At 42.1% G+C, this 26,615-nt stretch overlaps 3 protein-coding genes across 11 annotated transcripts in view; 2 read left to right on the forward strand and 1 right to left on the reverse strand.

Moving 5' to 3' along the window:
* Positions 1 to 6,583, forward strand: part of KIF2A (kinesin family member 2A) — a 42,444-nt gene extending 35,861 nt beyond the window's left edge. For all 3 annotated transcript variants that reach the window (XM_080372839.1, XM_080372837.1, XM_080372838.1), the window contains 3 exons: positions 470 to 571; positions 2,875 to 3,010; positions 4,841 to 6,583. In XM_080372839.1, coding sequence (XP_080228965.1) covers positions 470 to 571; positions 2,875 to 3,010; positions 4,841 to 4,926 — 324 coding nt within the window. In that variant the 3' untranslated portion in view covers positions 4,927 to 6,583. The remainder of the gene's footprint in view (positions 1 to 469; positions 572 to 2,874; positions 3,011 to 4,840) is intronic.
* Positions 6,584 to 8,121: 1,538 nt separating this feature from the next.
* DIMT1 (DIM1 rRNA methyltransferase and ribosome maturation factor) lies at positions 8,122 to 14,673 on the reverse strand. 2 transcript variants are annotated; one of them, XM_080372855.1, is made up of 12 exons: positions 14,483 to 14,673; positions 14,128 to 14,201; positions 13,612 to 13,698; positions 13,166 to 13,227; positions 12,965 to 13,058; positions 12,826 to 12,875; positions 11,898 to 12,021; positions 11,697 to 11,789; positions 10,876 to 10,940; positions 10,521 to 10,584; positions 9,922 to 10,028; positions 8,122 to 8,745 (listed from the first exon to the last, which is right to left on the reverse strand). In XM_080372855.1, exons 1-12 carry the CDS (start codon positions 14,541 to 14,543, stop codon positions 8,703 to 8,705), a joined length of 924 nt encoding a protein of 307 aa, XP_080228981.1. In that variant the 5' UTR covers positions 14,544 to 14,673; the 3' UTR covers positions 8,122 to 8,702. The 2 variants fall into 2 exon arrangements, with proteins under 2 accessions (XP_080228981.1, XP_080228982.1); XM_080372856.1 differs by having other exon boundaries at positions 14,535 to 14,659.
* A 6-nt stretch (positions 14,674 to 14,679) lies between these two features.
* The window catches only part of IPO11 (importin 11), a 98,431-nt gene continuing 86,495 nt past the window's right edge, over positions 14,680 to 26,615 (forward strand). For 2 of the 6 annotated variants that reach the window (XM_080372819.1, XM_080372824.1), the window contains exons 1-5: positions 15,577 to 15,675; positions 16,351 to 16,424; positions 20,058 to 20,133; positions 24,247 to 24,330; positions 24,609 to 24,752. In XM_080372819.1, coding sequence (XP_080228945.1) covers positions 24,615 to 24,752 — 138 coding nt within the window. In that variant the 5' untranslated portion in view covers positions 15,577 to 15,675; positions 16,351 to 16,424; positions 20,058 to 20,133; positions 24,247 to 24,330; positions 24,609 to 24,614. Of the gene's footprint in view, positions 14,906 to 15,576; positions 15,676 to 15,835; positions 15,901 to 16,350; positions 16,425 to 20,057; positions 20,134 to 24,246; positions 24,331 to 24,608; positions 24,753 to 26,615 lie in introns of those variants that run through there. The other 4 variants (XM_080372820.1, XM_080372822.1, XM_080372823.1 and 1 more) reach the window with 4 other exon arrangements.

Raw genomic sequence — 26,615 nt, forward strand, 5'->3', positions numbered from 1 at the left:
CAATTATATTTTGATTTCCTGAAATGTATTGAATATAATTGCTGTTCTCTTTTTTTTGAAAATTGTTTTCTGTCTGTTGCAATATACACGCAAAAAAAAGCCCTGACAGAAGACCAGTGTTCTGTAGGCATTAAAACCTATTAGAAGTTAGCCGCCGCCTTGTGACTTCCTCTATTACTATTTTACCTTGTTTTTGTAACGTGGAATATTCTATTTTCTGGTATTCACTAGGATTAGCGGCTGGAAATTTTTACTGAATATAAATTAAAATTAACTATATGAGTATTTTGAATTTATTGCCCTCTCCACATATCTCTGGAGATTCTCTTGATAGAAGTATTAAATTCTATTTTTGACAAGTTCTTCCTTCTGCATATTTATTTTATCTTCTGTGAAGAGATGGATCATGTTCAATGTATTTCCTGTAGCCAGTTTTTTCTAGACTAACAAGCTTAACTATTGTTTTTAGGAAGAGGAAGTTTCTCCACAGTTGTTTACTTTCCATGAAGCTGTGTCACAAATGGTAGAAATGGAAGAGCAAGTGGTAGAAGATCACAGGACTGTCTTCCAGGTAAAAGATGGAGCTTTACTTTCTTTTATCCTAATCTAGGAATTCAGGTTTTCCCAATGAAAGTGCAACTCTTGGGAGATGGAGGATGTCATCTGGTCATTCCATTGCTGTCAGAGATTTCTAAACTGTTTTATTATGCTAAGCCTGTTGTGGCAAACAAACAGGGATAGATCCCATAACCACTTACCTTTTTCCCCATGATGAGAGAGAAGCATATGTCTGTATGATCCCAGAAAATTAGTAAAATGTTCCTTTTCTTAAGAAATATTCCTAACTAGACTGCATTCATTGTAAGAAAAGTTGCTGTTTTCTTTTTACTATTTTTACTGTTCACTGTGTTTTTTGTTGTAGTCTTTTTTTTCCAGCATTAGTGACTGTGTTTCCTTAGTTACAGGGAGTTTATTCAGATGGGTTTTGAAATTTTCAATTTCACTGCCAATATTCCTATGTCAGAGCTGAAAATTAATAGTAATGTTTCTATCACCAGCATTTCTGTTTGGTAGTCTCCCTCTAAGATACTGCAGTACTCCCTCCCAGTATCTGATCTGAGTATCCTTTTGTGACATCACCCCCTGCGAGATCCAGAAGAGACACATAGTTTCTAATTGCCTGTTTGCTTCCTTTTTACAGATAAAGGGTTTCACTTGCCCTTTGGGGTCTTTGGAAGGAATACTGCCCATGCAGTGTAGTGCTGGTCAGCGCCATGGAGCCTGTTATATTCACAAATAAATTGTAGCAATAAGTATGAGTTACTAGTTTTCAGAAGGAAATATTAGTTGCTTCTGTTTGTAACCTTAGAGTCTTCAGGCAGACTGTCTGGCACATCTGCTGCAAGCAAACAGCAGACTATTAAACCTATAGGGAATACACACTCTTCTCAATTTAGATATCTAACTTGGTGGAACATTGATGTGCATTCATAATACAGCAGGATGCTAAGTAACACATTTTACAACAGATGTAGAGATTTAGTTATTATGAAACATTAGCCCTGAAGTAAAACATGCAGAAGTGTGGAAGTCATATGCCATATGCCTAAGCTGTCTCCTAATGCTTGCAACTTCTGGAGAGACAAACTGCATTAGTGAAGATGTTACTGCCTCTGTGTGTCCATCTGGCCTTCTGCTGGAGATTACTGCTCCTCCCAGCAGCCGCTGGAAGGAAATGTGTTTGAGCTACAGCTCCCTTTGTTTGGAGCGTAGCTTATTCATTCATGCTGTGGGTGGAGGTGGGCTGCACCAATACAAAATCTACCACCTGTACCAGGTAGAAGTTGTCTTTTGTCAGCTTCCTCCTGGAAGCTCCTGATACAAAACATCTTTCCTAACCAAAAGGTCTAAAATAGGCCAACAGAATGAATCATGCTCTGGAGGTGTTGGTCTTCCCTTGTGTCTAGGATGTACAAGTTTACATTAGATGAGATTAATCCTATCCCGATGTAAATCCAAATCTGTCCTAAAAACCAGAAAATATACACGGAGCTTGGACCATGCTTTCAATATTGGGCTACTGTGCACAGAGGGAAAGACTTAATTTTAGTATTTCAGGCACAGCATGCCTAGAACTGTCAGCTGCTTGCTTTTTTTTTTAATCAAAGCATTTCCAATGGGGACAGTTCTCCTGATCGGTTTTGCATGGTTCTGTAACCCTTAAGATGCTGGTTGCATTCTTCTTTGCTGCAAGACTTCCCCCACCCCCCTTCTTTTTTATTTTTTGTAATACTTGCAGTGCAAAGATGTCTAAGAGCTGCTTTAACCAACCTTTACTGTACTTTTAAGTATCTGGGGAGTTAGCTCATGCAATAGTGAGCTTAAAATAGCTGCTCTTTTATACAGCTGCTTTCCAAACTCTCCAAACAGAATTGTCTTGGCTCCTTGACTGTATAATAACACTATGGTTATAGCCAGTGGCAACCAGCCCATACTTAAGACTGAAGTCTGACTTCTAATTTCAATACCTGTCAGAAGGGATATAGTCGTGACATAAAGTTCTGTTCTGTTCAGTTTCTTAGGTTTACAACCATGTATGTTCTAGATTTGAAGAGAACTGGTTACCTGTTAGTGGTGTGACTGCTGGCATTAAGAAACAATGTAGAAAACATACAGTATTGCTGAATTAGGAATAAGGTTTCAGTTTTGCCGAATTAACAACAAAGTTTAATATTAGGATTGAAATCTGTTACATTGAGGTGACTAGAAACTAAAAAGTGTGGTCATGTTGAGAAAAGGTCTAATTGAGCTCTTTGTCTTGAAGCTTGTCTTGAAATTTTGCTAATGTATTTAGTTTTTTTAATTTTTATCTAGGAATCTATTAGATGGCTGGAAGAGGAAAAAGCTCTTCTTGCGATGACGGAAGAAGTAGACTATGATGTGGATTCTTACGCTACCCAACTTGAAGCAATTCTAGAACAAAAAATTGATACCCTGACTGAACTTAGAGGTAGAATACTTTTTAATCACTTTTTTTGTGTATTATTAGCATGTGTTTTCATATGGCATGGAGACTCACAGTAATAATGAGGAGGGGGAAAAGAGTGTAGTTACGTTTTAGGGTCTCTTCTCCCTTACCCTGCCCTGTGCTCAGTTCATCTAGTTTTTAGGAAGAATTACCTGCTTTACCTCTAGGAAGTATAAACTTGATCCTGCAACTTTCCTTTTCTTTTCCTTTGTTCCAAAACAATAGAGGAGAGAAAAAGAAAATCCAAATGAACTCTGTGAAAAAATAAAGTAATGCAATGAGGAAAAAGGAGTAGGAATTTCCAGTTCCTGCTCTGTTGCAGTCTGCAGTGCAGCAGGGAGCTGGCCGTCATTTTAAAGATTTTGCTTAAGAGTAGCATCAAGCTGAGTAGCTTGGTGGTTCGCTTACTTTTTGCTTCAGTAGTCTTTCTGCCTGAATTTTGCCAGCTTCTTTGGTGAAAACCAAACTGGGGGTAATTCTTAGTGCCCAAAATTGACTCTTGCACTTGTCTTCAAAAATCAGCTTGTCAGCTTGGTACCTCATGGAGTTGAATTTTTAGGTTTAGTTTCTGAAACTCTTTGGACTCCAGGAGATTTGCTATACTGGTAAAAGTTCAAGGGTGAGGTTGGGGGCTGAGGGGTGGGGGTCAGTTTTTTTCATCTGTGTTAAAAAACTCCTTATAAGATAATCTTACTCCTTACTTAGTCTGAGTATGTTCTCTAAGTTAGAAGAACACATCAAGCAAGTAAGACGTGGCCTGCTTGCCCTGTAAGCATGCATTGGTGCCAGCATACTTTAGCAAAGAATTGGAGGTACATTCCTTTGCTTTTTATGTATGGATGATGGCCTCTTCTTCAGAAGACCATTTGAGGCACCAGCAGTGATAAACACAGTTTAGGTGACTTCTTGTTCTTTGAGAACTTACTAGATACTGCTTTTGAAACAATGTACTGGAGGTAAAGGCTGTCCAAGAGATTATTGCATCTTTACAAGCAGCATGATGCATATATAGCTTTACAGGAAGAACTGTTAAGTCAAAAATTCATTCTCCCAGTATCTTGTGTGTTCTGCTTATGGCACATAATGATCACAGAGTATTTCAGCTTTTATTCCAGTCACTCTGGAACTGACACCTTTATGCTGTCATTTTAGTTTTCTTCTTCCCATTCTTGGCAATATGACTGGGGAATGGAGGGGGACAGGAATAGATATACAAAAGGATGCCACACTTCCTCTCTCAGGTTTCTCCCATTCTTGTTATGGTTACAGTGAAATACGTGAATGATGTATGCATCTGTTTTTATTAAATAACTTCCAGAATTTAATCACAAATGCTTTCCCATTCACAGAAAAACAGGAGGGGGTAGAATTTGCTCCACCTAGTTTTAGAATGTACAGAAGTGCCTGATTGTACACTAAATATTGTTGTGTGTGCCTCTAAGTATGGTTTGGAAGGTGCTAGGAAGGAAAAGGATGCATCTGGTGTGTATCTCCCTATACTCTTAAGTCAGAAGCAGAATTTCAGTGTCAACAGGTTACATGCTGGGAATGAAATTGTGCCATTTCCAGACCTATCCTGCCTAGAAACAGGAGTAGCATCTAAAAAGGGACTAAGTTGCTAAGCAGCCTGTTAGCATGGCGAGTATTGAATTGAAGCTTATATTAATCCCCTTGTTTGTGGCGTCAGCTGTTTTTTGTGGAGGAATGTTCTTTGTTGTGCATTAGGGCCGGGCTGTGGAGCATCAGGGCTTTGTTTCAAGATCTGTGTTGGGCACAGGCACTTCACTACTCATTCTCTCTTTTTCATTAAAGACAAAGTGAAATCTTTCCGGGAAGCTCTACAAGAGGAAGAACAGGCCAGTAAACAGATCAACCTGAAAAGACCACGTGCCCCTTGAAGTAGGCCTTTGCTGCTAAAGGAATCCATGAACCTGTACTGCTGTAGCACACATTTTAAAAACCCAGTGGCCGTAAGAACTCGACTACTTGAAAATGTAAAAGCGTTAGAAATGTCTGTGGAAATGTCCTGTTTTAGTCATCTGAATGACATTTTCAGTTTTGTGTGAAATGCTCCTATGATGTCTACAAAATGCTTCTAGACCAGACAGCACAACCATGCAGGGTTTAGATCTGTGCAGCACTTTGTTTAAAATACTTCTTTATGTTTGGGAATATTTGCCATGTTTTTAATAATGAAGTAAAACTGGCCATTGAAAAGTCAAAGAATTTCCTTTTAACAATGGTCAGTTTTGTTACAAAGACCAGCTGTGCAGTTTTAAATTGTGTTTGCATGCATGCACACCTCACTAGTGGCTGTACATAACTTGTCTGGTACAGACAGCTGTGCTTACCTCTAGCTAGTTCTGTGCCTTGATGAAGGCTACTTAACCCTAAACATCCTCTTTTTAAAGCACAGCCTTAATAAACAACATTCCTTATTTGTCAATATAAATTACTTTAGCGTGTGCACATTTTTAATGTGTTCTCATACTTTTTGGCTTTTTTAGTGGCTAGTTTGATTTCACAAGGATGTGCCATATCATTTGAACAGAAACTGCAAGAGCTGTTGGAGTGGACAAACTTCCTTGCAAAAAATCTGGAATTTAGATTTATTTGAATACCATAAAGAATGGTTATAGAATTCTAACATTTTATCTGTAAAAAAAAAAAAATCAGAACAAAGAAACAAAAATACAAATTAGTTGATGTATAAAAAAGGCTAATGTTTAAGTACTGAGGAGACTTGTATCTTAGGATAATGCAGATATACAGTATGTGGTATAGTGTGATAATGCTGGCAGATTAAAGGTACGATCTGACTTCTGCATATGGATAGGATAACTGTCAAAGTTCAGGGATCCAGCTAAATACATATTGGCCTTTCACATACTGTTAAAATCTGGCTTTTGATGCATGACAAACTTACATGTACATTAACTGTAGTTTGAGTAGCACTGTTGCTTTAAAAACAAGTAGCCAATACCTGTTTTTCCCTTTGTACCATGCCGGCAGCTGAAGTGAGGTGAAATTGCGCCATATGGGGATTATGTACAATACCTCTACCTAGCACCAACAGAAATCTCACAGGCACCTGAATTCTCATGAATCGGTGCCATGTGTATCAGCACTTCTTGGGTGGTGGTACTTTTTATTTTTGCAAAGCAGTATGCAAAAAAGATTGACCTTTCATGTAAGAACTTCTTGTCAGATGAACAACTGTAGACTTTTCTGGGAGTTTTCCCTCTTTCTAGGAGTTCTTATTGGCACTTTCCCTGAAATTGTTTAAAAGTTACTTTTGGAGTAAGAGCCCGTTTTTCCCTTTCCTTCCCTTTATTCCCATCAAGGCCTGGCCCAAAAAGAGAGTTACATGAGCCAGGGATTCTTGTAGCATTTGTTTGTATCTCCCATACAAAGGCAGGCCATCAAGCTCTTACTGCATCATGGTTAAAAAGAAAAAACAAACTCCCATGTGTAAACATGAAAACTGAAACAACAATGTTAATTTTAAATGTGTTTGAAAAATAAACTATTAAATAAAGTACAAATCAGAATTCACTTCTCTGAAAGTTCTGTCATTCTTTGGGAAGGGTTTTACTTTGTAAGCACATTGCAGTTATTGCTTTTGAAAGGGGCTGATCTCAGAATGAGTATTTGCTTCTGGAGCCAACTCTTCTGTACAAATTTGCCATACAGACAGACTTTCCCCAGCACACTGCCCTGACATTAGTTTTTGCAGCAGGTCTGAGAAGAAATGTCACATATCTGAGCCTAATTACTTTAAAAAAAAAAAAAATGAAAATGGAGCCAATAAATAAAGTCTGCTTGTGTTAGCAGATGATGGTGCAGGTTATTGTGTAATACCTGAGGGTTTCTTTGAAGCTGCTCTGGAGAAGTTGTACTTTGTAAAAAGCCTCTGAAGATTGAGACTTCTATGTAGAGGAAAAAAGTGGCTTCCCTGCTATTCCTCCATGGAAGCCACAACCAGGCTGTGGTTTACAGTGGCTTCTAAAGAGGCCAGGAAGGACAAAGGCAGTTACAATTTCAGCAGCTTTTTACCAAGCCTTGTAAGTGAAGTGTCCTGTCAGGTAGCAGATGCCACCTTAAGCTGTGTCTAAGTCAGTCTTTGTGACAGAGCCCACTGTAAAGGTCTGATCTACAGATACTGAAGCAGCAAGACTCGAGATAAACTGATACAGCACTGGAGTATATGTGGTCCACTACCACAATGGACTAGAATTACCTGGAACGGGACTCGGACAAGCTTTTTATCCTTGGCTCCCATCCTAGAAAAGCATTTAGGAAGTGTGATGCCAATCTTCAGCATTTGTTCCTTCCATACTACTGAGGATGTTGCCGTGGCTACCTACATCGCCCATGTACAGTGAAGCAGCACTAGAATCACTGAATTATTAAATAAGCAATTCAGTCTTCCAAGACAACCTCTTGGGATGCCTGCAAATTCAAGTGTGTATTTCTGCACACTTTTCTAAATCAATGGCACTTAAGGAACTGACGTTAGAGCTTCATTTTATACACCTCTATCTTGGAGGAGTTTTTGCTAATCTGCTTGTTCCCCACATACTGTTGTCTTATGGAAAGAGATAACTTTATATACAGTAGTTAATACAGAGTCACACAGTCACCCCTGCATGATACCCCAGGGTTAACAGTTACTTACTTGTATGACAAAACAAAGTGGGTTTTTGACAGCTGCTATGCAAAGGTAATGCAGACTTCCTTGCGAAAAAGTCTGCCTTATTAACAAACATATGTAATTCAAACTATATTAAGACACTTCAGTAAGTCTGTCAGGACATGGGCATGCATTGCTCTTACAACTCACCGAAAGCTTTGGTCTATGCTAAAAATCCTCCTTACCTTGAAGGGTGACAGTCTTGCAAAACCAGCTGCTTAAATTTACAGTTGACAAAAAAAGCCACTTCTATCTATGCTTTTATGAGCAGTGGCCCTTGGGTAGTTTCCTGCTGGTTCCTGCAATGGTTTGATGACAGTAAGGAGGGGTAAAGGAGATGACACTAGTAGTTTCATGTACCTTAAGAAAGATTTCTGTAAATAATACCAAGACCACAAGATAAATGCTCACGTTTATGAGAAACAGTTACCGGGATTTCTCCAAGAGAAGCAGATTACTAACCAACTTGTAATGCAGGTTAGCTACCAGAAGACAAATGGAAGAGACAAGCATTTCAATCAAAAGGAAGTGTTTAAATGCACTTTAAAACAAAGAACAAAATCCCAAAAAAATGGAATGACAACTTTTTGTTGACCAGACCAGACTGCTGGTCAACTCAGGCTGAGTACTGTGCAAGAATATACTGAGGTGAAGTTTATGATGAGAGAACAGATTTCTCTTATAATTATGATGAATTTTAATTCTCATGAATTATGGCAGCATCAATCCACATTATTTGGTATATTTAAAAATACACTCATGTGGACGTCCAGCGCCTCACTTCAGTGATGAAAATTTGTTGCTTTTAAAATACAGAGCAGCAGCTTCTTGCCTACTATCTGTGATAAAATTCCACGTAATGTTTTAGAACTGGAGCATGTACACTGTATTCTGTTGCTTCTGCAAGAAGAGCTTGTCCTGCAGTCACTCTGCCTTAGGCAAGACTAAAAATATGGAGCATCCTTCATCTTCTAGTAGAATCTATGAGAAATGGATGCCTTCTGAATTGAAGCCATGCAGCAATCTGAAAGAGTGAAATATTTAGGTTAAGATTTCTACTAATTTATACTTCAGCTTAAGGCACTTCTAAAAATGCTGGCTGGCAAAGAACATACGAAACTAGCATGAAAGCTGCCATCACTGTTCAACTGCAATGAAGAACTGTTATAAATCTTAGAACTGGAAATTGGCAATTTTTCCATCTTGGGGATGCAGGTTTATGTTCAGTGCAGTTAGTTATATTGTATCTTATCAAGTTTACTACCTTTCTTTAAAGAGCAGTAGCTGCAGTGTCATGCTGAGAAACAGAGGAATTTTTATCTTAAATTTGGAAAGGATTTGTGTTGCCACTTAAATCAACTGACTAGAAGTCAAAGCAGAATACAGCAATTAATTACCCAAATTTCCAAATTATGCTATAGACTACAGTCTAATCCTGAAGACACAGACGGGCTGTGTAATTCTCCAGTGAAATTATAACACATTTGTAGGATGGTTAGCATTGGAAGGGACCTTAAAGACCATCTAGTTCCAGCCCCCCTGCCATGGGCAGGGACACCTTCCACTAGACCAGGTTGCTCCAAGCCCCATCCAGCCTGGCCTCAAACATTTCCAGGGATGGGGCACCCACAGCTTCTCTGGGCAACCTGTGCCAGTGTCTCGCCACCCTCACAGTAATGAATTTCTTCCTAACATCTAATGTAAATCTACCCTCTTTCCATTTGAAACCATTACCCCTTGTTCTATCACTTCACACCCTACTAAAAACTCTCTCTCCAGAATTCCTGTAGGCCCCCTTTAGGTACTGGAAGGCCGCTTATAAGGTCTCCCTCCCCAGAGCCTTCCCCTCTCCAGGCTGAACAACCCCAGCTCTCTCAGCCTGTCTTCAGGGGAGAGGTGCTTCAGCCCTCTGATCATCTTAAAGCCACTTCTGAAGGAGACACAGAAGGGTCTAGTACACACATACCAGGAATAGGGATCTTTGTATCTAGTAGTTTCTCAATACTGTAAGCAGCAGCTAAAATACAGTTTAAGTGTTTACTCATGTTCAGAACTGGAAGGAAGGAGCGTCTGGTATTGAGAAGAACACACTAGTACTCCTGCATAACCTAATACTAACCTGTGCTACGCAGGTACAGATGCAGATAGATTTTGATGAAACTTAAGAGGGAGGCACAAAAAGAAAAAGACAGAAAAATACCTAATGAAATCATCTATATCCATTGAACGGGCTCGTTTTTCAGAGTAACCAGTATTTTTTAGGACTGTCTGTATTTTTTCTGCAATTTTGAAGTTTTCAGGTATTTCCTGTCAATGGAAAATAGGATACAAATTCATTTTCTATTCATAGCACAGAAAAGTGTTCATTTAAGTCATATATTCTTTCCCTGCTTTTAAAATAGTTCTTCTTTCAAGTCACAGAAATAAGCCGTGTATTCTTCTTGTATGGACTATTGCATTCTTCTGTTCCTGTATCTCAATTCTTATACTTCAGCTCATTCACTAAAAATGAATGAGAACAGTATTGCTAAGCAGACACAGGAAGTTTCCTTACTAGATTAGTAAAAGTCCTTGAGACATGTATAAGCAATGTATTAATAACATACTCAGCTTTTTCACTGAGAATTTAGTGCCCTTTTAGATTTTTCATTAAGAGGTAAGTTCCTCCCTCCCTCAAACCCTCTCAGAAAATGTTTTACCATGTTAAGCTTTTCATTGTTAATTTTTTACTCTTAAAAAAGTCAGTATATAGGTCACAGTACACAGAAATAGAATCTGATATATTAGAAAGGAACTTACTATATTATGTAAGGAACAATGAATTCGGTAATTATGATCCAGCAACTGCTCTACAGCACTTGACCTGAGAGAAATAGAAGTTTAAAAGGAAAACTGAGCTTCAGCTAGTTTTTTTTACTCGATTAGTTGTTAATCTTTATTATAAATCTGACAACTACACAGAGCTGTTCTTTTTAAACAGATGCCTAGTCTTCGGAAAGAAAAAGCTTGTGATGGCAGCATAAATCCTCCATCATGGTTTACCTCTGATTGTGCTGGCATGCATATAATGCAGCTATTTATTCAGCTGCACAAAAGCAATGGTTAACTGGATAGGTTCTCAAACTCTGAAAAGACTTTAACAGGAGTTACTTACTTAAATGCTGCGGAGAGTGTCTTGTTTTTCCTAACAAAGGCTATCCTTACCAGACCATCCCACTCCTGAAATCAAAAGTTTCAGAATTTACAGAAAGCAACACACAGCTACTACAAACAGGAACAGTCACTACTGACTGTTTCACAGTAATACTGAACACAAAGAAAAATCTTTCAGGAAAACATCTTTCTAAACAATACAAAAGCAGTCCTGTCTTGGACAAAGCAATACAGAGGAGGTATTTCACCCTCAAAAACCTCTGAATTGTTCTTTTTTGTGCCTAGGCCCTACTGGCCAGATCTGATGTGCCAAGAATGGAGATACCTGGAAAATACAGCTAACCTTACTCAATGGTACTGAAGATCAAAGCGTTTTAAAAGTATATTTTACTATCCTGTAACATCTGTCTTCTGAGAATATACACACTCATCTGAGAATAAGGCTTCTCACAAATACTCCTTTGATCATAACGAATGAAGCCATCAGCCAGAAGGGTCTCTGGGAGATATAAACCACAATGAAAGGGATGTTATTACTAGCAACTCTTCAACAAGGGGATGGGACCTCAGTCTTGGCAGAAATACTGTAAACAAAGCTGTACCTGAATTGATGGTGGCACATTCAGGTAACATCCTAACGCAAGCCTGATCAGTAGAGGAATAAGTGTTTTGGATGTAAGTAAATGCCAGTGAATAACTGGTACTTAGCTTAGTAGTGAAAACAGCAGATGGAACTATATTACATTAATAAGTAGAAAGTAAAATGAAATTAAGTATTACCGCTACTACGTTATACTGTTATTAGAGCATACAATGCTTTACCTGGAAGTTGATAGGTGGTGGCGGGTTCTTTGGCTCTATTCTGACAACACTGGATTCGACTTTGGGAGGGGGCCTGAAGTTGTTTTTTCCAACCTATTAGTCAGAAGTCAGGCAGCTGTATGAATAAGCAGCAAATCCTCACATTCCTAGAAACATTATTCTACCTTTAATAGCTCTGTTAGCTAACGCAGAATGATGTACCTTCATCAGATGGTCCACTCGAGCTAATAACTGAGTATTAATAGACAGTCTGCAGTACAGTTTAGTTCCTGGTTTTGCAACCAAGCGAAGTGCAAATTCCCTTTGAAACATAAGTATTGCACACCTGAGAAGAACAGAAATGAGAAAATGTATTCTAAGTAATCAACTTTTATGTCAAAAGCCAACAGGATTGTCTCAGTGCTTAGAAGCAATGCAAGTTTGTTATAAATGAACTCTGCATTAATTAGCTCAAAATGCATTAAAAAAAACCTGCAAAACTTGGTGAAACCATCTAAATCTCCTTAAAGCTACAACAGACTTTGATTCTTCATACTGCTAAATAGATCAGGATCAAAGAGACAGAGGGCAGTCTCAGAGTTTTGTGCCTGACTGTAACAAATCATTTTGAATAATTCTACCGTAAGTCCTTCAAATCCAAACTCTCTAGCTCTAAAAACTGACCAGTAATGTCACTAATATTAGTTAGTGCTTCAGTGAGAGAAATCAAGAACTGAACAGACAGAAGTACCTGGGCAGTTATATTTTCAGACCAGACAAAAGGAATTGTCTCGGTTTTGATGCTACCCTTTCCACTCTTCCTTTCTCAGGTAGGACAGCATTTGAACTGCTATGATGCCCTACTTATCCCTGGAACGACAATTAGTTATAATACTAGTGTAAAGAAGTGCAACTCCAGTTTTCATCAGCTGGACACTCACTGATGCCAAAGCTGAATCTTCTCCTCATGCTTAATACATTGACATAAACTAATTTCCAGGCACCAGCAGGTTTCACCTTACAGAAATATTTTGGCACAGCTCTGATCCATCAAACTGGTATTTCAGAGAACGAAAAAAATTTTGGGGAGTATTTTTACAACTATTTTTTTTGTCTATCAGGTAATGCAGAGCTCTGTTCTTCCACATACCTGAAAAAAGGTCTATGAAGCAACAACTTGAAAACAAAAGGTGAAGAAATCTGAGGAAAAGAGTAATAACATTAGTATAATTTCTGGGCAATTATCATTCAAAAAGAAAAAGGTTTTAACCATATTGTTTAGCCCATACCTGGTAAGGCAGGTTAGCCACACATGCATCAAAGAATGGTAAGTCTGTTTTCAAGATATCTCCAACCTTGATCTCAAGTCTGTTTGCCAGACACCTGGTGGAAAATAAGCTGTAGTTATCCTCAGAGACACCTGTTGCCAAAGGTTTTGCCCAAGCAGCCCTACTGCATTAAATGCTTGCTATTTTCACATTGATACTTACGTGCCCTGGACTCTCTTCTGAAGTTCACCAACAAGTCTAGGGTCAATTTCACAAGCGATAACCTGAAAACAAAGTATATATGTCTGCAACTTCATACAACTCCTCCTAAATGAAACTAAAATTTCAGTTGTAAAAAAATCCTGTATCTCTTGCTAAAGGTTTGAAAAACTCTTAAAAAATCCCTATTAGGCTATGCACCCTCCTGGCTCCTCAGAAACATGTGAGCCTTACCACATAAACGGGTAACAGCAATATACTTTGATAGAACCATACAAGAATTACACGAACATTTAAGAACTCAAATGAGTTATGCAAAAGTTAAGAAAAATACCTATCAAGTAAGTCTTTTATTTGAATCAAGCAGATGTACATCCTTATATCTGCCATAGTCTAAGCCACAATGCGGTTAGAGCTTGGGAAGGCGTGGGGGGGAAATTCACACTCACTTTTTTTACTTTCTCCAACATCTTCACTGTCAGGTTACCAGTTCCTGGGCCGACTTCCAGGACGACATCTGTGCGTCGTAGGGCTGCCTAAGGAACAAGGGCATCTCAGTTATTTTTCTAGAACCCGTTTCAAGCAACCATTTAATTTTAAAATGAGAGGTACATGCAGTGCAGGAAAAAGCTGCAGTCAGCTAGCAGAGGCACACGAGCATCATCTGGAAAGGGACGAGAGGGAAACGGTGAGAACAAGAATGTCTTAAAGCCAGTTTATGAGAGACCTTTGGAAATGGAGAAAAACAAGCAAACAGCCGCACTAACAAGCCATGCAAAAAAGGCAGTGTCGGTGCGGTACGTGAAGGTGAAGGCCCCTCCGCAGCGCCCGCTCGGCCACACTCGGGGAAGGCGGCCGTGCCCCGGCCCGTGCTCCCCCCGGCGCCAGCCCATCGGCCCAGCCCGCCCCTCTCCGGCCCAGCTCCCCCAGCCCCGGCCGCCCCCCGGGCCCTGCCCGCCGCGCACCTTCTCGATGATGCTGTTGACGACAAGGGGGTTCTTGAGGATGTGCTGGCCGGCGCCGGTGTTGAAGAGAACGCCTAGGGCGGAGAGCGGCGTTACTCCCGCTGCCAGCCCGCGCCGCGGGAACGCCACGGCCGAGGCCGAGGCTCCTCCGCCGCCAACACGGACGCGTCTCCCCGCTCAAGCGGCGCTCCCCGCCGGGAGCCTCCCACCCCCACCGCTCCCGGGCCGCCGGCGAGGCCGCTCCCAGCACCGCGGCGCCCCCCGGACAGGGCCGAGAGCAGGCCGCGCCGGGCGGCGGGCCCGGTCCTGCCCGCCGTTCCCAGGGGCGGCGCCGCCCAGCCCGTCCCGCACTCACCGGCAGCGCAGCCCTCCCGACGCTCCTGCCGCGCCCGCTTCCCCGCCCGCACCTTAAGCATGGCGGCCGCGGCCCGGCCCCGCTCCCCGCGCACGTGCCGCGCGGCCCCGCGGCTCCCGGGCAGCACGGCGGCGGGGGCGGGGACAGCGCCCCCAGGCGGCCCGGCGGTGTGATCGGGCCGCGCCGTCAGGCCGCGCCGCAGCCCCGCGCGTTTTGGGAGCGGAGCGCGATCTTCCCAGGAAAATCGTAACGACCCCACCCGGAGCGAGCCCCCGCAGCGCGGCGGGCGTGCTCTGCAGCAGCAGCCGCGCTTGCTCAGTTACACCAGCCCGGCCGCCGGTGCAGCACGTGGCCCCCGGTCCCGCGCAGAGGGGGTGCGGCCCGGAGCGCTCCCAGTCCCCGTCAGCTGCGGGTGAGTGGAAGGTAGGAGAAACCGAGGAAGAAGGGGAAAGGCGAAAGAAGCGGTTTATTTCTTTATTTCTTTTTTAAACGGAGGATTGCTTGTACCGCGGCCGTGCGTGCACACCCAGCGCCGCTGCTGCTTCCCGCCGCCCTGGCGGGGCCTCCCTCCGGTCCGCTCCCTGCCGCCCACCCGCAGCCGCGTTTCTCGACCCTGAAAACACGATTTAAAAGGCTGTTCTCGGTGATTCCTGCCCACGGGGCAGCAGGACCCTCACACGCCCTCTGCACGCCGTACGGCGGCGGCACGGCGGCCGGGGGCGCTGGCTGTCGCCGGGCCCCCGCGTGGGTTTGGTCGGGCACGGCGTTTGTGTTTGCTGCCCCCGAGCAAGCGAGCAAAACGCGAGTCAGACGCGCGGCTCAGCGCCCAGCTGCGTGCAGCGCTGGTACCGCGCAGTTCCGCCCCAGCCTCGGGTAATCGCGGGAGGCACCCGCAGGCCGCTGCCGCGGGTTCGCCTCCTCCCCAGCCGCGCCCGCCCCCCGGCAGGCGGAACCCGCAGGACCGTCGGGGCGAGGACGGTAACCGCGTCCAGCTCGGCCCGGCTTTGGGGGCCGTGAGCCGCGGCCCCGCCCTCTGCCCCGCCCTCCGGCAGTGTCGCCGCGCAGTGACGTCACGGCGGCGCGCTGAGGTAGGCGGGGTGCCGCAGTGGTAGTGCCGCTTCGCGACTTGTGGCGCGAGCTTCGTAAGGGACGCTGGGGTCTCTCGCGCCAGGCCCGCCCCGCCTCCGCGAGCGGTGAGCCGCGCTCTGCGCCCCGCCGCCCGGGGCCCTCCCGCCGCCCGGGGCCCTCCCGCCGCCGCGGGCACCGCTGCTGGGACGCGCGCGGTGGCTGCGAGCTGCGCCCCTGGCGTGGTGGGCGGCCTCCCGCCTCCTCGGCGTGGCGGCCGGGCGGGCGGGTGGCGTGATGCGGAGCCGGCTGGTGCTGGGCCCGGGGTCGGCACCACGCCGGCGGGCGGGCCGGTAGGCCGGGGCGAGGGAGAGCGGGCGGAAGGGGTTCTGGGCCGGGGCCAGGCGGCGCCCGGGGGAGGGAGCCCCGAGCTGCGCTGCGGTGTTCGCGGGCGCTGCCCGGAGCGGTGCCGAGCCGGTGCAGCAGCGGGGCTTTTACGTTGTGTGTCGTGTTGTGTGCCGGCCCCTGCGGCCCGCCGAGGGTGAGGCAGCGCAGCGTTACGTTTTATGCTGTTTGGTAGTGGCAAAGTGCTGCCTCATAGTCAGAAGAGGAGAAGTTACCCGTTTCCCGGGAGCTGTTTCCTGATTTCTCCTTGGAACAGCTTTCTGTCCGGTTAGAACTGGTGCGAAGGCACCAGAAGAATAGGGTGCATTAAGCTCCAAAGTTTTGTTGACAGAACTTGGGGTTTTGCAGGAAATAGCAAGTATTGGCCTTTATTAAAGGTGATTGTTTTCTTCGTACAGGGTGAAGAACTGTAGTGGAACTTTGCCGTGAAGCTGATTCGCTCTAAAATCAAGGCAGTGTCAGTACAGCACTGGTGAGTTATTTCTCAGTTTGTTAACTTAAGAAGATAACATGTGTAACAACGTAAGAACATGGCTTTAAATATGGTGCTGATACTGCTTAAGGCTTCTGCTTCTATGTACCTTGCTTCCGATGTCTCACAGGTGAAGTAACATCTGTAATGTATTTGACATGGCTTTCAAATTAGCGTTTGTAATTTGTGAGAACTACGCCAGTCTTTACGAATAGCGTGTTCCCTATCGGTTTTGGTTTCTTGAAACTTCCTTTCAACACCAGTTTTTTTCATTACTTTCTACTTTTCTGCCCCCATTCTTTCATTGCACTATTCTGCAGAAAGGGCATTTATTACTATATGTATAAATGATGTAAAAATGGTTGTTGTTACTAGTACTTTAAAAATATATATATTATGTTATTATATTATAATGTTATAATGTATATATTATACAAACATAAAATTTTAAAACTGTATTATCAGAAGCAGGCTTTAACTGGGTTAAACTGAAATGTTTTTTGCTGTTTCAGAGCATGAGGGCAGACTGAAACTTGCATTTCTGTTTCAGCCGTTGCACACGGGTTGTTACCAGATGTTGTGTCGTAACTTTTTGAAGATCTGTTAAAATGAGCTGAACTACAAAGAAACCAAAGGAATGATAGTGGTTTTATGAGATTGGTTATCCCTATAAGCTTGCTATTAAACATCAAAAGTATTCTTCTGTTGTCTGTATTGATTCTTCTTTTTCTGTGTCATCAGTACTGAACGCTGTGACAGAGCTTCTTAGGAGTTTTATCCAAGGAAATTCTGAATAGTCCCATTCATTATTTTTTTTTTACGGCCTGTTTTTTCTGTTAGGAATTTTTCAGGGTGGGTGTTTTTTTTTTTAATATTTTGTTTTTACTGTTCTTCTTAAAAAAAATGTGCTGAGAAAGACAGTCTTAAGTTTCTACTTAAACCTCCCAAGCTGCAGTTTGTAGCTTTAGTTGTGTAATCTGCTGACAGGAAATGTTTGGCTCTGTCCTCATTGTAAGTGTCCTTCAGGAAGTTTTTTGTATCTATGAAGTCTTCCCTCAGCTTCCACTTTACTAAACAAGTCCTTAGCCTCTCCTTGTATAAGTAATTTGTTCTACACCCCAGACCATCTTAGTAGCTTTGGTTTCTCTCTGGTTTCTACACTTCTTTCTTGAACTGGGGAAAGGGAGAACTGTGATTACAAAGTTGAAGATGGCATTCTAGAAGCAGTCTCAGGTACTGCTGAGTAAAGGATAGTGATATCCCTCCAGCTACTTGCTATGGTCCTCTTAAAGTAGCCCAGTATGTATTTGCATTACTGCCAGTGGGAACATACTATGTGTTTTGGGTGGTATATTTGCCACTTTTTGTCCTTCTGTCTTCATAGGATCTTAACTGAATCTGTTCTTGCACCTCATTACAGTGTGAAAGAATTTATTCAAGTCTTAGCGAAAGATAACAAGAAATGTACGCAATTAATTGTTCAGATATGAATAAGTTGTTATACTGGGTTCTCTGAAGTCCAGAAAAAGTGACGTATGGAAGTGCTTATGGATAAAATCCTTTGTTTTGTTCCCTTGGAGGTGTACAGCAATCCGTGTTTTGTTTTCATAACTGACATGTGATGTTAATTTGGATGTATTTCAGTGTTATGGGAAGAGTTCTTGGATACTTTTTTTTGCCTGTATCAGAAGGATTGAATATTCAGGGAAAACATTAAACCTGCACGGCAAACCGTTTAAAAGACAGAGTATTCTCTGAACAAAAGACTCAGAAGTAAACTGTATGCAGATACTTCCTTAGAAAGGGAATTAAAGAATGAAGAGTAGAACAGAACTTGAGTCCTGGATTTTTGCCAGTGTAAGGAGATGAAGGAGTTTGAGAGTGAGAATGGAAGTGCAGGAGATTGGATGGTAACGATGAGGAACTGGTATTGGTACTTGTGGTTTCTGAAGACACCGTGTTATTGTGCTGAGGGGTTGTATTTGATGTGTTGCTTATCTTCTAGGTGTGACTGAGTTTGGTTTTTTTTCCTGTCAACTGAGACTCGAGATTATGCTGTTGTCTGTGTTCTGTGCATATTCAGTGGGATCTTGCGAGAGCAGCTTTTCCTTGTTTGTGGTTAAACTCTTTTCCCTTGGACAAGAAAAAATCCCAGCATGATGGCAGAGCCATGCGTGGATTTGCAGCTGATGGTATTGAACATTTTCTAATGGAAGAGATTTCTTTTCCTTCCTCCCCCACCTGATGGGCGCTACTTAGTTACAATAGCAATGGGTATGAACCACAGAAAAAGCAGCAGGAAGCAAGCAACACTCCTGAAATTCTTCACATTTTATTAGGAAGACAGTCTGAGATTAGTAAATAAAGATGGAAACACTAATCTTACCCAATGATCAAACTTGGAAATTATAGCTGTTGTGACTTGAAGTGCGAACCCTGCCTTTCTTCTATGAAAATGTTGTTTATAAGGTCAACAAACTCTACCAGTATTTCTCTATACATTCCTCATGTATGTGAAGGTACCCAGAGAACATGAGCTACTTAATACTCACCTCCTCTTTTTCATCTCCAAGACAGTCTCGTAGAACTTGTTCAACAGTGGGTTAAGCTCTAGAAGTGCCCAACAGACTGGAGAAAATCCTTGTCCCTGTGATGCAACCCATCTATGGTGTAACCCACGTCCTTCGTCCTTCTGACTTCCCTCTGCAACAGCAGTCTGATTTGTAAGAGGTGAAAATTCTCTCTGTCCCACAGTATTAGAGCCAATATTAATGGGCTTTTGCTGTTCTGTGAGGTCTTAGAGCATCTTTATGTCCTCTGTGTAAATTACAATCTGAAGAGGCCCTAACACATTGGTTTGAAGAAAAAAAAAAGGGGGGGGGGGGAAGGTCATGGGTGGAGAGAGTAAAGGAGGGTAGTGTGTGGAGATCACAACAAATTCAGATTGGAGAGATCTGGGTTTAAATGCCTAAAGTACAGATGTGTTCTATCTGCAGGAAGTGATTTCACAAAGGCATCTGTACATGGCAGTAATTAAAATTGTGCTTTGGGACGTTGCCATTAACATGAGTTACAAGCTAATGCCCTCATAGAATTAAATATCTTTACAGAATTCATGCAGATAAGTTTCCAATAGAAATCCCGTTGGTGAGAAGGTGATGTAAGAAGAGACTTTATCAGAGCTGAAATGGTTTGTTTAGGACCTGAGTCAGTAGTGGCTTGATGCTGTTGGAATTCTTCCTTCTTCCCTTAGCCACTTCTGGTGTCTGTGGAATATTGTGCTCAGATGGCTTGACTTTTTGGCTTGGTTTTTTTGTCTGTCTGTGTCATGACACCCTTCACCCCTGTCCTTCTGCCCGTTTGGAGGCAGTTACTAAGTTGGCTCTATCATAATATGTAAATTTTCTCTAAGTTCACTTCACATTTTGGTAAGACAGAGGAACAAAAGAAGATCGATATACAGGATTAGATCCCGGGAACTTGTGGTTTTGCTTTTACGAATTAATTTTACCTGAATGTTCTTTAGCTGACAAGAGTTTTGAAGCCATCTTGAATGTATGCTGTTGTTTTGTTTTTCTGTATTTTGTTCTTAATTTTTTAAGATTTAAGATTATTGCATTTTTTCCCCTCTAGTGTTAAGGCTGTTTTTTGTGAAGAAGGCGTGGCAAATACCACAGCATTGTACTCATTCATTCTTCCAGCACCCTAGGTAAGCACCGTAGTATAAAGTCATGGATTTCCCAGTAGTTGTCATAGCCTTTATTAAAATTGCAGTTTGGTGAACACCCTAAGCAGGCATAAGCCATCACTGCTGCTGAAGAAGCAGCACACCTGTTGCACAGTGAAGAAGCTGCTTATGTCGGTTTTGCTTGTTTTTTAATGCCTAGCACAATTACCTGTCTAGCAGTGTGGTGTGGAAATGATTGAGGAGCTTGATCCAAACAAAAACCCTATGCATTTTCCCTGCTCGCTTCAGCTGCCAATATTTAAGAGGTGCAGGGACAAGCAGAGGTCATGCAATTTATTTTAATGACCATACCTCTCTTTGTATCAGCTTAACTCATTGGTAGCTAACTGAAACTACAAATCTGAGTTTGGTGTAGGACTGATTTGAAATACTTGGGTATTTTTTTACTTTTATATTTTTAAAAAAGGAAAGTAATTGTGAAAGTAAGAATCTAGTGACTTACCAGAAGAAAGCAGAAATTATTCAGAGGAATTTCTTAAGCATAAAAGTAGTGAACAGCTTCTTGTTCTGTTCTGTATGGGTTCTGATGATAAGTTTGCAGTGGACTTTGCAGAATTGCAGCCGTAATGGAGCATTATTGCCATTTGTGCCTCTTGCTGTTTGTATTTGCTGTACATGTATCAGATGTTTTTCCAGTTAATTTTTTGCCATCCAAATCCTACAGAATATACTACTTCCTTAAATATTTTACACCATTTATAGTCTTTATCTAAAAGTTGCACCATCTTCAGGGAGATTATTGTTTTTATTTTCATTGTTTTTATTTTGCTTGTGACAGTCTCATCCAGTGCTGTATGAGGACTGCTGTTTACATGGGGGGTCAAAAAGCAACTGAGGAAATTAATGGAAGACTAAATCTCTTGAAGGCTATTAAATTTAAATTCCGTGCCTCTTACTAGGAAGTGCTTGAGTCACAGTTTTCTGAAGAATTGGAGAGCATTGTTTAGAAATATCATTAGTAGGTTGTCCTGACCTGGGCAGAACACTGGGTTAAGTGATTTTTTTGTCCTGACCTGCTAAGGTTGGTTTCATTTTTCTTGGGTTTTTTGGAACAGCAATTGCTGCTCCAGTTCTTAAATGAAAACACAAACCTTTTCAAGTATGAGAAGCATTAATAAGAAAGAAACTTTGTGAATATTTTTCTGTAGGTTTTGTTGTTGCTGTTATTTCTAGACTGCCAGACAATTATTTTGAAATAAGAAAATTATAAAAGACCCACTAGGTTTCTGTGTTTGTAACATAGTAACTTAAGTAAGTAAGTCTTTTGATAAGAACTGTTGTAGGTGAAGTAAATAAATTTATAGTAGAAGCACTGTTCCCTTAGGGGTGGGGAACCCTCCTTTTGTACATTAGATTTGAATGTAGCTGAGAGATAGTTTCATTTAGTATTCATTTATCTTAGATCTGTAGTGCAAAATCAACTGTTAACATGAATGGTCCATATTTCACCTTTTTTCCTTTCAAACATGTCCTTGCAATGATTCTTTAGCAAATGTCTGGGTGTGTGCTGCAGATTCACTGTTCCTACACATGCAGTTTCCCTGTTGCAACTCATTACTTGGAGAACATTGTTCAGCAAAAGGCCTAAAATCACTTTCTCCAAAGTTGAAGTTAATTACCATTTTTTTAATGCACATATGCTCTGCCAGCTTGCTGACTTTCAGAAGTTCTCTCTTTTTGGTTTTCCTCTGATAATCAAACTGATGGTCTGCTATTTTTCTAATTGAGTAGCGCTTCAGAATTATACTTTTATCAGGTCTTGTTTGATAGTGTAAGAGAAGACTATTTCTTTTGAAAATATATAATTTGACTTTTGAGTGGAAATAAACATAATCACTTCATAATATGAAGTGTAGTTTGGGTCTTGCCAGAACTGAGTTGTGATTTCCTCGTTAGTGCAAATTCTACACCAATTTCTGTTAACTTTTTTTCTCATATCTTTCTTTTCCACTCGCCCTTTCCTTCACTGCCATTTTTAGTGCTCTGAAATTCTGTTAGCTGTACCAGGTGCCTCAGTGCTACAGTGGTGATTCCAGAAAAATCTGAATCTCTCTTTTATTGCTGCTTTTCTTGTGTGTGCTTACTCTATAAGTTTCTTTGTGCTCTGAATTTGAATGTTTAAGTTTCTTATGCAAAGACCTCATAATTGCAGGAAGATTTTTAGAAAATCTTCAAATTGATGAAAATTGAAACAACTTGACACAAGTAGATAGGAAGAAATGGGTAAATTGGTTTTGCAGGGTGAGTTGGGTTGACCTGAGGTGGCTGCCAGGTTCCCATGGAGCTGCTCTATCCCTACTGTCGTCTTTACCTCCTCTAGAGAAGCACAGGGGGATGGGGAGTGGAGTTTGCGCTCAGTCCTTCACACACGCTGTCTTTGCTGCTCTTTCCTTCTCATGCTCTTCCCCCTGCTCTGGTTTGGGGTGTCTCCCGTGGGAGACAGTTCTCCACAAACTTCTCCAATGTGAGTCCTTCCCTGGGGCTGCAGTTCTTCATGAACTGATCCAGCATGGGTCCCCCACGGGGTCACAGTCCTGCCAGCAAACCTGCTTCAGCTTGGGCTCCTCTCTCCACGGTGCCACAGGTCCTGCCAGGAGCCTGCTCCAGTGCAGGCTTCCCACAAGGTCACAGCCTCCGTCAGGGCCCATCCACCTGCTCTGGTGTGTGGTCCTCCACGGGCCGCAGGTGGATATCTGCTCCACCATGGACCTCCATGGGCTGCAGGGGACAGCCTGCCTCACCATGGGCTGCAGGGGAACCTCTGCTCCGGTGCCTGGAGCACCTCCTGCCCTCCTTCACTGGCCTTGGGGTCTGCAGAGTTGTTTCTCACACAGTCTCACTCCTCTCTCTGGCTGCAGCTGCACAGGTTTTTCCCCACCCCGCTTCTTAAGTTATTTGAGAGGCACTACCACTGTTGCGGAGGGGGCTCAGCCTTGCCTAGTGGTGGGTCCCTCTCGGAGGTGGCTGGCACTCACTCTGTCAGACAGAGGAATCTTCTATCATCTCACAGGAGTCGCCCCTGTAGCCCCCTGGCTACCAAAACCTTGCCATGCAAACTCCATACACAGGCTGCCGAAAGCAGAGGGATAAAAATGTGTATCACATGGGAAGTGTAAAGCAGAGATTGAGTTAAGTGTTCTTTTCGATTATTGCTCTGAAGAGAGATCTGATTTTGTGGTTCATAGTTTTTAAAGCATGCTTTCTTTAAGCTTGGAGCCTTATGTTTTTAGTCTGTCTTTGTTGAGCATGATTGGAGACTTATGGATTGAGAGTTCTTAGATTTTTTTTTAATTTATTTTTTTAATTGTGCAGGGCTATTACTGGTATAACAGGTCTTTAATCTTGTTCCTAGTTTTATTAAGGTGGTTGTTTTCTCAAAAATATGAAATTTTAAGCCAATGTCAGAAAAAAGTTTCATTTCTCTAGCTTCTCACCATAGTAATTTTACACTTCACATTTTTTTTTATGAAGATGGAAAAATAAACTTATTTTAGTGTTAAACAAAAACAAACCCTCAGGCCTGTTTGTTGAAGAGAAACTGCTTGGTTTTTTAGACAATATTAGGTACATATTTAGAAAATTAGGTATATAAATAACATCTATCTGTATGACAAAAAGTTTACATAGGTTATAAACAGAAGGTTTTAAAGACAGAAAAGCAGTTGTCAGACTTCATAGTTGCTTCTATATATGTTGTTTTTTTGTTGTGCTGTTTCTGTGGTTATTACATGTATATAAATGTAGTCTCTGTCATCTGGAGAGCAACCTCTTGTTTTGTCTTTACAGAGTGCAAGCACATTTATATTGGAAATCAGGCAATTAACATTCTTAGTTCAGCTGATTAGCATTTGGTATGCTAAAAGATGCAGGAATACAAATATATTGAGGAAGATTCAGTTTCATTTAGGACTCAATTGTGAAATCATACTTCATCGTCTTTTAATTGAGACAAAATGTCTAGGTCAATTTGTATTGTGGAATTTAGCTATCTGAAATGGATCGGTTCCTCTCTGAGGGGAAAAATTATGCAGAAAATACAAAGTTGTTGATACTCTGCATCTTTGCCTCTTTCAGACAACCCCATGGTTTACTCTGCCTACAGCTGAAGTCATTGCTAGTTGTGGTTTTGCTCTTAATTGGCTGTGCTTCACAGGAGAGGTAACAGATATTAAATCAAAATATTTCCTGTAATTCCTCAAATCTAGTAGATGTGCTTGCAATGATAGACTTATTGCTTGCTTCTCCTGCTGAGAGATTTCTGAAAGCAGAATAGTTTAATCACTGTACCTTGACACTGCCTGTGAGTGGGTGTATTGCTATCTTACTGTAGTTTAATGAAAAGCGTGGGGTGCTTATGTAATATTAATGGAAAATACCTGTCTGTATTTACTGGGGTTTTTTCTTAACTGTTTTTTATCCTTTTCAAATGTTCTCAGATTTTCATGGATCTCAATAGTGCTAGCAGTATTGTGTTGCAAGTCTTGACCCAAGCTACTAGTCAAGATACTGCAGTATTGAAGCCGGCTGAGGAACAACTGAAGCAGTGGGAGACCCAGCCAGGTTTTTATTCAGTCTTGTTGGTAAGATACAGTGGAAAAGTGCTATTAAGTAAACTTAGAGTAATTTTTAATGTGGCTGTCTAAAATACTGTTGAACCATGACCTCTGGCTGAGAGAAGCCTTGGGTCATCATGGTTCAGCTACTAGTATCCTTATACTGTTCTGTGGTAGGCATTGTCATCACTGTGTCTCAAAGCAAGCTCTGTTCTCAGGCATTCAGGAGAAGGAGGAAATCCAATTTCCAGTGGCATGAGCAGGTGGGCTTTACTGCTAAACCTGTTGTTGGCCTGTTGTGAATTTTAGATAGAAGGCCAAGAGGACTCTTGTCAAAGGAATTACCTTTACTACCCTATGAGGCAGGGTAGCTTGTATATACCAAGGCAGTAACCACCTTTTCTTTATTGTGGAGGTGATCTTATGGCTGTTTTCATAGAAGTCCTCCCATGCTTTTCATTGCATTAAGTTTGATACTTAGCTGGGATTGCTTTCCTTCTTGTCAATGGAGAAGAGACTTGCAGGGAGATTAGCTGACCAGGTTGGTAATAAGGTTCCTGAAGTGGGAAAGGTGAATACTTGCAAAGATACTATGACCATTGATGAAATAGGTGCATCAATGTGGTGCAAACTTACGAAAACTTCATCAGAGGAGGAGACACAGGTGCTCCAGAGAAGACACTCCAAAGTTAAGTGGTGTTATTCTGTGATTCCTATGTGTATGTTTATAATAGTCTTAAATTAAAACACAGATAGACTGCTCTTCCTACAAACATCTGTCTTCGGTGCACAGGATGAATGATTTGGGGTTGTGTAGTGCCATATTCTGTTTTCTGTGAACTCTGTTTCATTTGTTCAGAGGGTTGAAGGTAAGGGATGTAGGTAAAAGAAAATCTGACTTCTGAGCTGTGAAGTGGCATTGTAACCCACTGCCTTTGCCGTAGTGTTTCTGTGGTGATAAACAGTCTTGATACAAAAGAGCAGAAATTGCCACTGACAGTGTTCTTCGTTTTCTGGATGTTTGCTGTGAGAGCTTACAGCTCAGGTTGTAGAGAAGTTGAGCATGCACAGCTGTAGCTGTAGTTGGTGTTAGTTTTAAATATAAGGGCTAAAAACGCAGCGTTGAAAAGGATCAAATGCTGTTAATTCTATTATTGTGGTTAAGTAACCCTGTTTAAGGACACATCAGCCTTTCTTCAAGTGTGAAATATGAATAGTAATCTTCTAAACTAAGTTTAGTTTAGTTAAACTAAATTTCTAAACTTTAACTCGATTATGCTGGGAGAGAAAATAGTTAGCACTGCTTTTGTGGAGCAGAAAAGGGTGGGGGGAAGCAGGTGATCATAGGTGGAGAGTAGAGTTAGTAAGACAGTTTGACCTGCGGAATTAGACTCTATAACTCAAAAGTTATAAAGTAGGTATGTTTATTGCACGCAGATGCACGGGGGATCGCTCCTCCACAAGCGTGCATGCCCGAAGTGATGAACCATCTCACATTTATACAATAAAACAAATGAATATTCAATTAACGCCTATACATATTCGTTACCTAAACCCCGCTTCGTATGTTAATTAGCTTATCAGTCCTTTGCCTGCAGTGTGGTGGTCTTGCAGGTTTGTAGGTGATTCATGTCCTTGTGACCATCCCATCTTCTCCAGCAAGGAGACTTAGCACTCCCTCCCTCTAGATGGATTGAATGTCTCTCATCCTTTTCTCATTCTCTTTTAAATAGCCCCTTTGTTAGAGGAAGAGGGGCAGGCATCTCCCTCTCCTCAAAGCTGTGTGCCTATGTGACCAGACACCGCACCCATGACCAGTCACCATACCCATGTTCCTGAGCAGACATATACAATCACAATCGATGTCCATTGTCCCCATTTCACTCTATT

Source organism: Falco punctatus, assembly GCF_963210335.1.
Source record: "Falco punctatus genome assembly, chromosome: Z".
Lineage (NCBI taxonomy): Eukaryota > Metazoa > Chordata > Aves > Falconiformes > Falconidae > Falco > Falco punctatus.